Genomic DNA, 17,100 nt, shown 5'->3' on the forward strand with positions numbered 1-17,100 from the left:
TGTCGACCTGTGGATGTCCGCATCTGCAGGAAGGTATTTGTATCCCTGCAGGCTCTAGCCATACACAGACATTCATACTTATTCATAATATTAGACATTACAAAATTGTGCATTATCCACCATAAAATGTTTGCACAGTCTAAGAGTCTGATTCTGCTCCAACTGAAATAGCTGGAAGTCTTGCCATTCATTTTAATGGGTTTTGGATCAGACCCTTTTGTCCACATTTGTCCAGATGCAGGGTCCCTGTGCTGTTCTGCTGATCATAGGATTGAGCTCTTTGAAAACAAAGCAAATTGTGTTTTCTGTTACTACAGTACATAATAGTGCAACAGTATGTACCATAGCTTATACTTGACTTTTGGATGGCTATATTATTTAAAGTACACTATGACAATGCTGCTTTGTGGAATAGCTAAGGATGATACTACAACAAAGAAGTATGCCACAAAATTCTGTCATTGCAGAGGATTTGGTGACTGTTTATGCTGTAGAGCAGTTAAAATAAAACAACCACTTCATCACATAGCCTAAGTTTTAAACGATGATGCCAAATCAGTTGGCATAAAGAGTTTTTCCTTTTATTCATGCTTGAAGACGATCCTTAACTTCTGAATATTTGTATTGCTGCTGTGAGGAAAGCAGGAACAGTTCCCTTTTAACCTGCATGAACTTTGGAATACAAATCCCCTTTATTTGTAACCGCTCTCACACATGCAGTGTGACACAGATTGGCATCTGCAACACCCCTTAGGGTGAGTCAGATCACGTAATAACTCTGAATTGCTAGATGTTACATTTGGATCTCTGCTTTAGCTGATACACTCACAAAACCCATTGGGCTCTGGCTAAACTGTAGTTGCTATTTTGAGATATAGACGTATCCTGAAATAGCAACTCAGTGGCTAAACACCACACTCGAAATAGCAGCACTATTTCGAGAATGGTGTTCCAGTTCTGGTAGCCCTTGTCATATGAGGGGTAGCGGAAATTGTGAAATAGCCCCTTATTTCGATCTTCGGTGCCCTGTGGATAGCACTGAAGTCCAAAATAAGTTAACTCAAAATAAACTATGCAATTTGCACAATGCAAGTTGCGTATGTTATTTTGAGTTACAGATACGGTGTAGCTGTAGCCTTAGTCAGACATATACTTGATGACTGTGCAGCTGCACGTTGTAAACCATGTTGCGGGCACTCCCCGAGTTACAAACATCTGACTTATGAACATCTGCACAGTGATGGAAGAAATTTGGTCCTGCAGAAGTGCCATTCTTGATAATATAATGCTAGTCATAGTTTTCAAATTTGGGTGTCTACAAGGTATCTAGCGGTGCATTTTAATCTTTAAATGAGCATTATGTGTCCAAAACAGATATTTTATCAGGTAAGTAGCAATTTGTCAGACACACACAGAATCAGATAATATAGACTACATAAGTGCATGTTATATTCTTGTTTATGATGGATAGCAGCTTACTCTACAGGCAGTTCCATTGATAAATTTCTGTAAATCCTGAATAGGGTAATGGGTGTAATGGGACAAGCTCCATCCCCTTCTTTGGATGCCCTAGAAATCTCTCACATTTGGTTCAGTAAGTAGCAGCCTTGTATGAATTCATTTATATTACTATCACCAATACAATCTCATGCAGCTGATCAGGAACAGTGTCCTTTTTGTAGAGATTTCAACACATATTAGAGCTCAAATAACTCAGGTCCTCCCTTTCCTTACCTTTTATCCTTTTTATATACCTTTCAGCTCATGGCGAATAGGCTCATCAGACCTCCTGCCTTGATCAGCTAATAAGCTGCATGTTGCCAACTGGTCTTTTTCAGGGGAATTGACTGGATCCTAAGTGATGGGAGTGCTGGCTCACACTACAGAATTCTGTCCCATTGGCCTTCAATATGAACAGCAGGCCCAGTAGAGTAAGTAGTAATTCATCTTTTTCACAATTTCAAGGACGAAAAATTAGCACAGAAATTTTAATTAGAGAACAATATTTTTCTTCTTTTTAAATAGCAAAGCAACTAAACAGGAAGAGATCAGCTTCATGACCCAGAGCTCTGCATGTTAATAGTAAAAGTCTTTAAACAGTGTTAACACAAATTTCCTTTGAAGTGTTTACAGTAAAAGATGATAAAGTTAAACACTTCCCATCCATATTAACTTGTAGCTTTTAAAAACAATAACATGATAGTCACTTCAGAAAACAATGTCATATAGAATTTATGCTATGTTCCTAAAACAATAAAGAAATCATCACTTATGTTTTATTTTACTGATGTCTCAAGCCCCTGTCTCTGTTGCGGTATAAGGCTTCAAGAAAGGATGAAATGTACAGATGGGGAAATACCAAAGATTCGCTTCTCTATATCCAATTAGCATTTTCCACCTTCTGAACAGAAACCATTTAGAAACTGGAATTCAGATCAAACAGCCTTTTCTGTCCTGTCTATGGATGAACCTAGTGATCATTTAAAATAATGTTATGTACCCATTTCAAGCATGCTGAAGGTAAACATACTATTTCTCAGGCTTCCTTAATTAAAGCTGTATTATAAAACTTTTACACGTGTTCATTAGCATTAATTTGAATGAAACTACTTGAACAAATAGACTGCCTATCATTGACCAAGAGAAGTAATGTTACACAGCCCACGAGAAAATTTCAGGGTGGTAAATTCAATTTTATACTGGAAAAAATGTTAGACATCCTTAAAAGCTTGTCATAGCATCACACCAGAACTGTATTAACATAATTTAGTACCAGCATTCATATGCATATCTCATATTACTAAAAATAGATATTAACACATTATAATGTGCCAAGAATTTCCATTACTTCTTCAACAATACATACAGGTAGACTTTTCTCAGGATGCCCTTCTTGGCCATTAGAGCCACAACATAGTTCAGACGTATAAAGATAATATATATTATTATTGTGCTACAAGAAATCAGTACATTAGTTCTTAACATACATCCTCAAAAATAATCATGAGTCATTATTGCATTTATATATGTAAACTAGTTGATATAAGTAAATTGAAGCTTTACTCACAAATATTATGGTAACAAGTTAATAGGTTCTGTATTTCATATCACATAAATAAGCAATTGCAAATACAAAATATTGTATGTATAGAATATCATCACCAGCAAACAAAAACAAAACAAAAACATGCAAAACAGATAAAGCATAATAAATGTTACAGGGTTCTCTGAAACTCTCTATCTAGTTGGTAACACTTATATACAGAATCCTAAAATAGTTTATAATTACAGATCTCTTGAAAATAAACATCTCTCCATATGTTTTGCATGCAGAAGTTTCTATTAATTCTTCAGAGATTTTGCCTTTCTCTTGCCACTTCCCCATCCTCCACTAAGCTGGACTGGATGGTCTCGAAACGATATCCGCTCTTTATGAAATGAACCCAGGTGTATTCTTTCTGAAGCAGATATGTCCTTTGCTACATGATCAAACAAACAGCAAGAAATATGGGATGAATTCAGAGTTGATTACTTTTGATACAAGTAAAAACTCTTCCATAAAAACATCTAATTTGATAAGGAGTCCAGTAGCAGTTTAAAGACTAACAAAATAATTTATTAGGTGATGAGCTTTCATGGGACAGACCCACTTCTTCATACCATAGCTATACCAGAACAGACTCAATATAAGGCACAGAGAACCAAAAATAGTAATCAATGTTGACAAATCAGAAACATATTATGAAGGTGAGCAAATCAGACAGCAGAGGGGCAGAAGCCGGGGGAGGGGAGTCAAGAATTAGATAAAGCCAAGTATGCAAAAGAGCCCCTGTAAAGAGCTAGAAAATTCCCATCCCGGTTCAAAGAACGTGTTAATGTGTCAAATTTGAATATAAAAGAGAGTTCAGCAGCCTCTCTTTTCAAAATGCTGTGAAAATTCCTCTTCAGTAAAACACAGACTTTCAGGTCATTAACAAAATGGCCCACTCCATTAAAGTGCTGGCTGACAGGTTTGTGAATCAGGAGTGTTTTTATGTCTGTTTTATGCCCATTAATTCTTTGTCTAAGAGTGTTTGAAGTCTGTCCAATATACAAAGCATGTGGGCATTGTTGGCACATGATGGCATATATGATGTTAGTTGAGGAACATGAGAATGTGCCCATGATTCTGTGAATAACCTGGTTAGGTCCAGTGATGGTATCTCCAGAATAGATAGATATGTGGACAAAGTTGGCAACGGGCTTGTTAGTAGCAGGGCTATCTCTCTGTTACTATCTAATTTGATAGTTTATAGTTTTGCATAGCTTATATCTCTTGTCTTTGTGATTTTTCTTCTAAGTAATTACATGTTTTAAAATAAACTTGTAACAGTGCAAATAAGTACTGTATTTTGGAAAATGAACTGAAAAATTATGAGAGATAGGTAGTATTCCCAGCAAGCTATGTGCTTGTATGGCCAATTAGGAGAGAATCGAATGCTGCTGAGCTGATTAGCAGAGCACCCAAAGCTAGGTTTGGTTTCCCTGGTGGTGCACATTTGCAGATGCCTCAGTGCACATTAAATTTATTCCACACATGGCTGGAAAAAATTAGAGGGTACATTTGACATGGGCATGGGTAAACAAGTTTCCTTACTTCTTTATTTTGAAATTATTTTTTAAAAGCATGATAAATTAGAGAAACAAGGAACTTTTGGAGGTTTTATCTATTTGACTGATTGCTATTTTGATACATGGATACAAATACAATGCACCAGATTGCCTCTGATTGAGTACTGTAAAAGGAAATCTTGCCACTAGTTCCAATGAAAGTGGAACTGGGTCAAAAAGCATGTATAAAAACATTGTAACCCCAAAAATTTTCAATCTTATGAAATTATGATATATTAAGACTTCAATAACATTCTATGCAAATAGCTAAATAATGAAATTACTGATTTCTAAAAACAAACACAAAATTAGTAGTTTAATAGACATGCGAGTAATATGTAGTGTGCCAACATAGATGTAATATTATTTTAAGAAGATCAACACTTAAAATGATAGAAATGTCTCTCTTTCTCATTATGTAGGCAAAATTTTCTAATAGTCTGCACCATATGTCTCACATACTGCAGCAAATCCTCAGAAAGGGAAATGGTAAAGATAACACAGTTGACTAATGTCTTTATTTCGAAGGATCTAAACTAAGCTAAGCAAGCATTACAGAATTTTACAAGTGTCTTTCTGCCAAATATAGAACATATTCAAATTTACCCCTTTCAGGTAGATTATTTTTAACACTTTTAATTAGCTGCATTAAGCTAATTCATATAATCACAGAGATCAGAAATGAAAAAGGCCTATGAGTGATGCCAAAAAGGCCTAAGTGAATTCACTTCAGCCAAAACAGGGTTGTCCACTGTGATACATGTTATCTAATTTAGTTTTAAGTCCCAAGCAACAGCACTCTCATTACTTCCCTTCAGAGCAAATTCTACAGTTTAACAATATCTCACTGTTAGGACAGTTCCCCTTTTTAATTTTACCCCATTGCTCCTATTTCTACCCTCTCATTCTAACAAAGCAATGTGTCTTTCTTCTTGATGTTTGGACCTTTCATGTATTTTTGATGCATCCCCAGTTTTAGTTGTGGCTTAGCCAAGCTGTACATATTTATCCTATTTAATCTTTCCTCAGAACTTTTTTCTTAGACTACTTAAAGTAGGCATAATTAACACAGTGACAAAAATGCTAGTAGTGGCTGTTCTTCCATCTACACTAGGTCATTTCATTATCTTGTCAATGATAAAAATGGTAGCAAATGTTTTGAAAACCTCACTAGTACAGATGGGATATTTAGTAGGTAACAAGGAGATATGGTATTTAAGCCTTAATGGAAGTTTATTGTGAACTTTCAGGGTATTCTTTAATTAGAGACGTAGAGGACCCTCAGAAGATACCCCAAATTGGCAGCAGCAAAATGATGAATTCATTAGTTTCTCTGGGGAAGTTTAAATTAAGCCTAATAAAACAACATTAAAAAGTTTCTCTCTCAATACTGAAGTTGGAAAGTACAGTTTCTAAAAAGAAAAGACGCAAAGAATTAACAATAAGGACATTCCTTATTTATTTGTAAAATAAGAGGAAGTCATTGATACCTATTTAAACTGAAAACAAAGGTTGGGGCTACTGTATGTATGCAACAGTCTTTCTACAGCATTTCTCTTGTAAGTTGCAGCAATACAAGTGAGTGAAGGTGGAGACACTGATTATTTTTCTACATTTTTAACAAATATATTTTTCCCCCTGCCCCAATTTATACTTTAATCTCCTTTATGGGGGAGGGGGAGGAGGAAGAGGGGGAAGGGAAGAACCCTTACCGTAACAGTTCTGGAACTTCACCCAAAAGGGAAAAAAATCAATGGAACAAAGCCTGAAATTTATTACACCCTAGGTACTAAGAGCATGGGCTGCTTATAAATTTCTGAATTTAAATATGATTCCCAGTTGAAGGGCTACAGAAATCTTCGCATGTAGGATTTTCTATTTTTCCACATATAAATGTACATAATTCATTCAAAGGGACAGTGCTACATTTCCTTTACTGTGAAATATTATTCTGAAATGGTAATGTAAGATTTTTTCCAGTTTGTTGCAACTTGCTATAACTATTAACACTTTACAAAATTATTCAGATACATTTTTTTATTGGGACAGAAGGAAACCATGTTGAACTACATGAATTTTTCTTGTCCCCAAATCCTAAAACTTCAGGTTCAAATGCCTACGAATTTACTTTGTATGTCTGAGTGTAACAGATTGTAATCTTTTTTAGAAAAAAAACAAAACAAAACAACCCTGTTAAATTAATACATATGTACAGAAAATGGAATAACTTTTAGAATCTGTAAAGAGTGTTGACAACATGCTGTATTCAAAAAGTCTGTGATTAAAACTGTGGGAAGAATGAAAGACCTCAGAGTCCATACAATTATACAATGTTGCAGAGTAGGATTAAACTCCCTCAGTCTTTTGATAATTTTGCAGGTTTCCAGAAAATCCTACATAATTAGATTTTCTGTTTCATTGGATTTATAGTCAGTGAAACGAAGGAATCTGAAAGGGTACCAGTTGTGGCTCCCTGATTATCTAGCCATTCTGTGCCTTCATAACTGAAAAGGTCCACATATGGGGTGCAAAGGATTGCTCTCTAGGTGGCTAAAAAAATGTCTCCTGTCTGAAGGGAAAGATTAACCAAACTAATATGAAATACCAAGAGTTTAGGGAAGCTATAACATACGATACATCAAGATATTTCACCACTGTGTGCCTCAGTTTGCCCAATCTGTAAAATGGAATAATACTGACTGTTCTGAAGTTTTTGAGCTCCATCAATGAAAATCACTATGTAGAAACTAGACATTATTATTATTACTACTACTACTACCAACCATCTTAGTAGAGAGGTTAAAGACTGAATTGATAGGGAGATTAAGCAGCCTTATACCTAAAAGTTGTCCCTTGAACACAAAATCAAGTCAAATTGGCATAGGAGTACACTGAAGGCTGTTCTTTTTTGTAACTTCTCTAGCCTGATGCTGCAGCCTTCAAACACACAGAAAACTACTGACTCGTTTATACATTAAATGTGACTTAAAGACTGGGCCCTGGGATCATGTGACCCATCACAAAGAGGCAGTCTGAGTAGTCAGTGGAGGCGGTTGCCTAATCAGAAAAATATCTTAATTTTATTACAATCCTTCCTGGAGTTGAACATAGAAACTACCTGTAGGGAAGAAAGAGGAACCAACTTCATGGCACACATTACAGAACTCGAAGTTATCCACCCAAAAAATGACCCTGAAATAACTATATGGATTGTAATTTAGTTTCTTGCATTAGTGAAAGTTGTACATCACATAGATATACTTATGTTGGATTAGGAGTGTCTTATTTATGCAAAATGAGCATCCATATCCTAACTAGCACTGAAAAAAAAAACCAAAATGTGTCAATTAAAACCAATTTAGTTATTTTGGTATCAATCTGTTTGTAAACAACCTCCCTATTAATTCCACAATATAAAATAGAAGCCTTGGAAAACTTATCCATGAGTGAAGTGCTCCACCAAAGTGACAACCATCTCCAATGTTCTCAGTCCTGTCTAGGTCCAGGGGCTCAACAGGAATTTACAGAATCAGCAATAACATTTTGAAAGGAGAGCGTTTTCCTTACTTATATTGCACTACATATTCCCAGAAATTCCACACTGCAGTCTCTAATTGAAATTAATGGGTAACTGAAAACCTAGCTTCCTTCTGTTTGTTTATACTTCTTTCTCTTTTCTTCATATTTCTCTCCTCCTTCTTGTTGGTATATGGCTATGTCTACACTACAGCGATCTTCCAAAAGAAGCCCTTCCAGAAGATCTCTTCCAGAAGAACTTCTTTACAAAGAGTGTGTTCACATACAAGAAAGCAGATCAAAAGAGCAATCCATTCTTCCTGAAAGAGAGCATCCACTCAGCCCCACTCTTTCAAAAGAACAGACCAGGGATCAAAAGCTCAGACACCATGACGACTGATCTTTTGAAAGAAGGGCACTGTGAGTATCTACACATGTTTTCTTTTGAAAAAGTACGTCGAAAGGGGGCACTTGTCCTCAAATGGAAAAGGAAGCACAATTTCGAAAGGCGCGCCACATTCTTTTGATTTACTTATGAATGAACACTTTTTAGCTGCGTCTACACTAACCATTATTTTTGAAAGTTCAGGCCCTCTTTTGAAAATGAAATTGAAGGAATGTGGTCCAGCTTCCGAAATCGTTCTTCCAAACATGGAATAGGAAAAGCCACCCCTTTCATAAGCTTATTTCAAAAGAAGGCGTGTGTAGATGCTCCGTGACCTGTTCTTTCGAAAGAGCAGGGTCCGCCATGGTGCTGATCAGCTGTTAGGTGGAGACATATGGCCCAGTGCCTGTGGGGCTCTATTATCGGTGTGTGCAGCAGCCCTTAAACCTGCATGCACCCAGAAACCCCCTTGCAGGAAGCTGGGAGTGCCTCAACAAGACCCACAGTAGCAACCAAAGGAACATGGCCACCAGCCAGGGACATAAGGAGCCCCAGGCCACCCCTCCAAACGTGCCCAGGGCTCCCAGGGGTCCAGCCAGGGGGAACAAAAAAGGGAGCCTCCTCCTGGATGGAGCACAAGCTCTGGGACCTGCTGGGCCTATGGCAGGAGGAGGAGGTTCTGTGTAAAATAGGCATGAAGCAGTGGAATGCAGCCACTTTCGCCAAGCTGGCCAAGGGCCTGACTACCTGTGGCCACCCTGCCTGTACTCTGGACCAGGTTCACAGCAAGTTTAAGGAGTTGCGGCAGCGGTATGCCCTGGCTCAGGACTTGGCCAGCCAGTCAGGAACAGCTCCCACTTTGTGCCCATTTTACTGGGAGCTCCACAGCCTCCTGGGCCCATGGGACACCACTTCCCCACCTGCCATCCTTGATACCTCTGTGGAGGAGCCCCACCCTGAGGACCCTAATGAGACAGGATCATTGGCCACCCAATGCCAGCAGGGCCAGAGTCAGAGCCAGCCACTGAATGGCCCAGCAGGAGGGGAACATGGTCATTGATCTCCCTTCCCACATCTCCAGGGGGGCATCAGCCAGCCTGGCAGCCCCTGACTTCAGCAGTGGACTGTCAGGTACGTACCTGATGGGGCACACATCCAGGATCACAGGGCAGGGGCTGCATGCTCGCCACAGGGCCCTGCATGCCCCCAGTGGACCCTGGCCAGCCACCGCCCAGCTGGGCGGTGGCCCTTGGGCTGGCAGCATGGCCACCAGTGGCCTTCAGAACTCACCTCCATGGATAGCGCTGCAGCTGCCTCTTGGGGTGAGGGAATGCCAGGGGCTGGAGTGCACAAGGGGGCCACCCTCAGGGGAACAGAGACACCCACTGCCACCACTGCCACCATGGACCTCCAGGGCTGCCCTGCCGTCGGACAGGAGACAGGGACCCACCGCCCATGGGAGGATAGGGGGAATGGGCCATAGGGCAGGTGTTGGTACTCTCAGCCTGTCCCTCTTTTCCCTCCTATTTTTATAGCTGCACCATCCAAGGGTCAGGAGAGCCTTGCACCATCCTCAGTGCCCGACAGCCCCCCTGCACTCCTGGAGGTGCCAAAGGTGGGCGGCAGAGGACCTCCACCTAGCCACTGGCAGTGGAGGTGGGGGAGCAGCACCTCCAACTGGAGGAGGGCGAGGCCACCTTGTGCCTGGTGGCTTGGGCAGAACTGATGGGCACCCTGAGGGATATGACAGGCACCATCAGAGAGCTCTTGGCCTGGATGCCCCCTCCCGCTGCCCTCCCCTTCAGCCACACCTGCTGTCCCTCCTGCCAGTCCCCCTGAAGAGGACCCAGCTGGAGCTGATCACCAAGCTGTGGTGGACCCCCAGCCCAACCTCCCCATACTCCCCGCACCCACCCAGCCCCGTTGGGAACCCTTGACTGCGGGGGTTGTGGGTCCTGGCGCTGCCATGGGTCGAGGCCTTCCACCCCTGCCACACAACACAGGACCCCCATGCAGGCCCCCTATGCCCCCCCGTAAACAGTTCTATGCTTATATTCTGCATATTTTGAAAACAAAGTTCCACATTGCATTCAATAATAACTGTTTATTTCACCCATATCCCTGTTGTGCTGTGTGCCTGGTGGGGAGGGAGGTGTGCAGGAGGTCAGGGGGCACTGTGCAGTGGGTGGGGGGCAATGTGTGGTGAGTGCATGGGGTGGAGGTGCATCTGTGGTGGACCCACTGGGGGTGGCCGGGGTGGCACTTAATGGGGCCCCTGGTCAATGTATTGGCACAGGGCCTCACATACGCGGATCTGCTCATGGTGGGCCTGGTGGCCAGGGGTGGCATCCGGCTGGGAATAGCCTGTGCCAGCGTCAGTCGCCCACCCCTGTGCAAAGGCCTCCCACTTACTCTCCGCAATATTGGACATTGAGGACATCCAACTCCAGGCATGCCAGGATGCAGCACCACCGGCCCTTGAGACAGCCAAAGGTTCGCTCAACCACATTGCAGCTGTGGTTGAGCTGGGTGTTAAACTGCTCCTGGCTGGGGGTGGAGTGGCCTGTATAGGGGCACGTGAGCTAGGGCTGGAATGGATATGCCGCATCAGTCACCAAGCAGAAGGGCACTGTTGTGTCCCCCGCTGGGACCTCCTTCTGGGGGATGTAAGTCCCTGCCTCCAGCTGGCAGCACAGGCCTGAACTGTAGAAAACCTGCATGTCATGGGTTCAGCTGGGCCAGCCCATATAGATGTCCTGGAACTGGCCCTGGCTGTCCACCACAGCCTGCAGAACCATGGAGTGGTAGCCTTTCCTGTTTATATATTGTCCTCCAATGTGCTCCGGGGCACAGATGGGTATGTGGGTCCTGTCAAGAGCCCCAAAGCAATTTGGGAACCCAAGCACAGCCAAGCCTGCAATGGCTGCGTCCAGGTCCCCAGTGTGGACCACCTTCTGGAGAAGCATCGCATTGAGGGCACACACCACCTGCGGGGGTGAGACAGGCGCACCCCGTGAGGGTGTGCAGATTGTCCTGGCCCCTGTCCTGGCCCCACCTTGGGCCCCCGGTCCTGGGACCCCCAACCCCTGGTGCGTGTGTGGCCCAGGCCTCCTTACCTCCATCACTATGGCCTCAACTGTGGCCTTACCCACACTGGATTGGTGTTCCATGGAGCAGCAGCTGTCTGGAGTGGCCAGCTTCCAGACAGCTATTGTGACTCTCTTCTCCACAGGGACAGCATGCTGCATATGTGTGTCCTGATGTCTCAGCATGGGGGACAGCCACTGGCAGAGCTCCAGGAAGGTCTGCCGCCACATCTGGAAGTTCTGGAGCCGCTGGTCTTTGTCCCACTCCCCCATGACCGGGTGCTCCCACCACTCTGAGCTGATGGGGTAGCTCCAGAGCCAGCAGAGCAACGGGGGTGTGTGGCACCAAAGGAGGCAAGGGTCTGGGGTATCCCCGGCTGCTTCAGGGAGCCTCCCACAACAGGAGCTGCAGGACAGCCACCACTGCTGTGGTCAGCAGGCAACTACTACTCTGGCAGCAACAAGCAGGATTTCCAGCTGCTGCTGGTCCATGCTCTGTTTGGCAGACACTGTGTCTGTGGGGCTGGTAGCAGCCCTGCAGGCCTTGTGCTGTGCAGGCTGAGGGTGTTGGGGAGAGACTTTTTAACGGGGAGGTTGGCTGCAGCCCTAGAAGGGCTTGTCCATCATGCAGCCCCGGCCATGGCATTTCCTAGTCCCTTCTTTTGAAAGAAGGTGTGGGTACATGTAGACACTCTCCTTCTATGGGCTTGCTGGCCCCTTTTGAAAGGGCAGATGGCCTTTTCAACGGCGCACATCAACGGTGCTAGCCCCAGTCTGTGTGTAGACGCTCTGCTTCGAAAGGACATCTTTTGATTCCTCTCTTTCAAATGGCACCCTTTTGAAAGGCACTCTCAAAAGACATAGTATAGACATAGCTTTTGTGTGTAGATGCTCTAGGGGATCTTTTGAAAGAACCCCCTTCTTTTGAAAAAATCTTTTGAAAGAACTTGCTAGTATAGACACAGCCTATGTGTTTGCAGTTGCTTGCTTCCTTCTGGCTGCAGGTGGACAATCAGGATTATTATGTTTAAGAGTTTTTTGAACAGCCAGGAGAGGGAACAAAACAATAATTGAGAACCAAAAATAGTAATCAAGGTTGACAAATCAGAAAAATATTATCAAGGTGAGCAAATCAGAGATCAGAGGGGCAGAAGTGGGGGATGGGGGGAAAGGGAGTCAGGAATTAGATAAAGCAAAGTATGCAAAGGAGCCCCTATAACCAGCTAGAAAATTCCCATCCCAGTTTAAAGACGAGCTAATGTGTCGAATTTGAATATAAAAGAGTTCAGCAGCCCCTCTTTCCAAACTGCTGTGAAAATTCCTCTTCAGTAAAATGCAGATTTTCAGGCCATTAACATGTTCTGGTATGGCTATGATCTGAAGAAGTAGGTCTGTCCCATGAAAGCTCATCACCTAATAAATTATTTTGTTAGCGTAAAGTGCTGCTTGACTGCTTTTTTGTTTTGATAGTATATAGACTAGCATGGCTACCTCTGTTACTATTCAGCAATTGAGAGATAGGGGAAAGTGACTGATAGGAGCCATTGGACAAAAAGCCAGAGATCCTTACTAAATATCTAGCACTTGTACAGTGCTTTGTATTTTTTGGGGTGGAGGGATAGGTCGATCTTTTGAGCACTGGCCTGCTAAAACCTGGGTTGTAAGTTCAGGGGCAAATAGATTAAAAAAAAGTCTGTCAGGGATGGTGAGAGGTCCTGCTGTAAGGGCAGGGGACTGGACTCAATGACCTCACAAGGTCCCTTCCATTTCTATGAGATTGGTATATTTTTTCAAGGTGCTGTAACAAACATTGATCTCAGTGGAGCTAATCATATAAGAGCTGCATGGTTAAGCATTTATTCATTGCAAAACTATTCTGTGAACCTTCAGCTGTGGTCTTTGTGCACATTTTTAAAGTCAGATTCTACATATAAACCATAATTTGCAATCTTTCTCGGGTCAGTTATAACTTTTTCTACCAAGGTTGTTTAACAATTCCTAAAAGCTTCCATTATCTGACAAGAGGAAAAGATTTACAAGAGCTTGGGATTCTGTAATAGCTTCTTTTCTCTAAACTGAAAAACAATGTTCTGAAATGAGTGGACAGTGGAATAGTATATGACTAAATAAATAAGGAATTTTAAAAGAGAGTTTTTGCTGACAAAATAATTAGTGGCATTTACATTCATTATTTGTTAAACATATGTAAATAAACACTTATAACTAGTTATCTTTATACCTTCACTTCATTTTGTGTTCATCAGTTAATTTTTATAGGATCTTGTCTATTATCTAAAGCCCACTGGAGCTAATGGAAAGTCTTGGTTTTTAAATAAATACAACATAGTGACTAAACAAACTGTTAAGCAAAACAACAGGACTATACAGGTTTTTATTTGGCAATCACATTAACATTCTTATTAATAATTATCTGGTATTATATTTAAACAGAATCTGGCAAGTCTATTAAATAGAATAATTATGAGTGAATGAGTGTGTTAAATTGTAATGTTTAGCCAGGTGGGAATAAAATCATGAACAATTCTTAAATAAAGTAATTTAACAAACACTGCTCATACTTTTAAAATTGTGAAACTGTTATGGAAAATGATTTGTTTATAGTAACACTATGTATTTTTGTCTATGTGAAGAAGTCTCAAAGAAATTTTCAGGTGCTTGTATACACCAAACAATATTTTTAGTTAAATATGTGCTAAAAGCATCTCTTGAGTTTGGTTAGAGTGTTCATATTTTCAAGCAGTCACTTATCTGATGTTTAATCTGTTTTCTGCTAATGATTTGTTCTGGTCTTTTTTGGTTAAATCCTTGGTTCTTTAACAAATGTCAAGGTTTACATATGCTTGATTTAGATAAGTAATGCAATATGTAAAATGCTTTGAATGAAACTCTTGGTATCTATCAAAAACCTTTATTAAACAAGTTATGTTAGAAATTTCATGATATGTGCCTAAGACATCACAGGATTTTAATCGATATACCTAACATGTTGTCTAGATATATAATTCATTTCAAAGTCCTTACCATATTGTATTGCTTAACAGCAAATACTGCATAAGAAAGCATGGAGAGAAAAATTCAACATTTTAATGGAAGTGACCAGAACAAATCTTTAGCAGCAAAGCGTTTACATCAATTTAAGCTCTGTGAATGAGTAAAATTCATCAGATTTAGTGCTGAGCTAGATGCTACAATCTAACAGCATTTGCTTTTCAACATTATTTCTTATGTCCACATTGAAATGACACTCACCAGTTCTTCTGAACATTAATTGCACTATTTAATTTTTTTACAAATAGATAAAAAAATATCAGGGAAGAAAATAAATAAAAAGGTGAAGGTTAATTTCTGGCCTTTTTGAAATTAATGTGAATTTTAGAGTAGAATGAGGATATTACCCCAATGTATAATGGCTGTTATCTCAAACATACACTGTGACCTTTCTTAATTACACTGTCTTGTAATATTTTTAAACATGTTCAAAGTGGCTTTTTAATACTTTAACTGTAATTCTAATTTGATCAATTTTCCTTGTATTGTTATTTTAAAATTATTCAGAGGAATCATCAAAAATTGTCAACCACTTTTCAGACTGAAAAATAGACCCAGTACTACCAACTCTTCTTATTTAATATAATAAATGAGACAATACATCTAGAATTTGGTGTAAACAACAAAATTGAAGAAAAAATCTTGAGTGATTTGGGATATGACATTCTTAATGATATTCTTATTGGTCAAGTCCAACGCCTGCAAACATTTATGAAAGAGCTAAATTTGATGTACAAGTCTTCTTGTCTTTGGCTATGTCTACATTACAGAGATCTTTCAAAAGAAGCCATTCCAGAAGATCTCTTCCGAAAGAACTTCTTTCAAAAGAGTGCTTCTACACACAAAAAAAGCGTAACAAAAGAACAATTTATTCTTTTGAAAGACAGCATCCACACAGTCCCGCTCTTTTAAAAGAACAGGCCAGGGATCGAAAAATCAGGCTCCATGAGGACAGCTCTTTCGAAAAGAAGGGTCTGTGGAACATCTACACGTTTTCTTTTGAAAGATGCAATCAAAAGGGAGCACTCTTCCTGAAACAGGAAAGGAAGAGCGATTTCGAAAGGAGAACCACATTCTTTCAATTTACTTTCAAAATAATCTTTTTTGTGTGTATAAGGGTAAGGACACTGGGACTGAGAGTAGGACAAAGACTGTGACTGGTGGTGGGAAACAAGTACTGGCATAAGAATGTCAGGAGTGGAACCTGAGACTGGCTAGGGATGGGTACAAAGAACTACATATGAAGAAGAGATGGGATTGGTACGGATTGGAGATAAAGGAGCACAAGTGGTCAAGTCTGGGGAAAAGAGAAGAAAAGTCCAGTACCATTAAAGCACACTCCACTCTAACACCAGGAATGAAACCTGAGCTCTCGGTCTCTCACCATTCTTCTGAAATCAGTAAATATATATAAAAAACACAGGCAAAGTGAGTGCTAATTCAGCTAGAGGATGATGACATATTATTTTGCTCAGTTAACTCAAGTAGCATCAGTCTGAGTGGTGAATATAAATATTCCAGCCCTATTAAACACCCAAATGGATGTCCATGTGTCACAAGATAAAATTTCTGCTTTTTTTTCAAAATGGCTGCTAATTAAAAGAAAAAAAACACTCTAGAAAATTCCTTACAAAGCCAATATCAAACCAGCATGAACAAGGTTGCAAAATCAAGCATGCAGAAACTAGGTCATGACAAAATTCAGATTCCTCTTGCAATCTTGACTCATTGCCCCTTGTCCTCACAGGCTATGTTACAGTCTTTAATTATATACACATACACATTTTTTTCTATCAAAACTCACTCTCTCTCTCATTCAATTCACATTATGGACTTGGTGAGGAGATAAATCAGCATTGTATAGTAAACGAGGGTGCTGCAGAAGATGAATGTGTGCAGTGAATGAGACAGGTGACTGAAGGAAGATAAGATCAGTTATATGGTTAAGACATTGAATGCTGCCCTGGAGAATCTGATTCTCTCTCTTCCCCTGTCATTAGGTTACTACATGATTTTAGACAAGTCACTAAAATCAAACTGCTCAGAAGTAGTGACTAATTAAGTGTTCCTTTTCCGAGTACCTAAATTTACAACCTGGAGTCTGATCTGGTCTGGTAGATGCAAACAGTATGTGTCTATGCATTACTTCTAGGGCTTTTTCCAACAAAATATACAGCTTACACACTTTGTTAAATGGATGCAATAAATAGGCTTCATAATAGTACATTTAGGAAGATTAATTATGTAGCATTAACACGTCCAAGGTTGTAATAAGTCAATTTGAAGAAAGCCATATATTTGCACCACACTTCACAAACTGATAAAGAATTTAATCCTGTAGCCATTTAAATACATGTTTAATTTTGCTTACAAGAGCTATCTGATTGAAACCAC

At 40.6% G+C, this 17,100-nt stretch overlaps 1 protein-coding gene across 1 annotated transcript in view; it reads right to left on the reverse strand.

Moving 5' to 3' along the window:
* Window positions 1–3,182: 3,182 nt before the first annotated feature.
* The window catches only part of LRRIQ1 (leucine rich repeats and IQ motif containing 1), a 209,033-nt gene continuing 195,115 nt past the window's right edge, over window positions 3,183–17,100 (reverse strand). The window contains exon 27 of the mRNA XM_074984002.1: window positions 3,183–3,479. Coding sequence (XP_074840103.1) covers window positions 3,343–3,479 — 137 coding nt within the window. The 3' untranslated portion in view covers window positions 3,183–3,342. The remainder of the gene's footprint in view (window positions 3,480–17,100) is intronic.

This window comes from Carettochelys insculpta, chromosome 1 (genome assembly GCF_033958435.1).
Source record: "Carettochelys insculpta isolate YL-2023 chromosome 1, ASM3395843v1, whole genome shotgun sequence".
Classification (NCBI taxonomy): Eukaryota; Metazoa; Chordata; order Testudines; family Carettochelyidae; genus Carettochelys; species Carettochelys insculpta.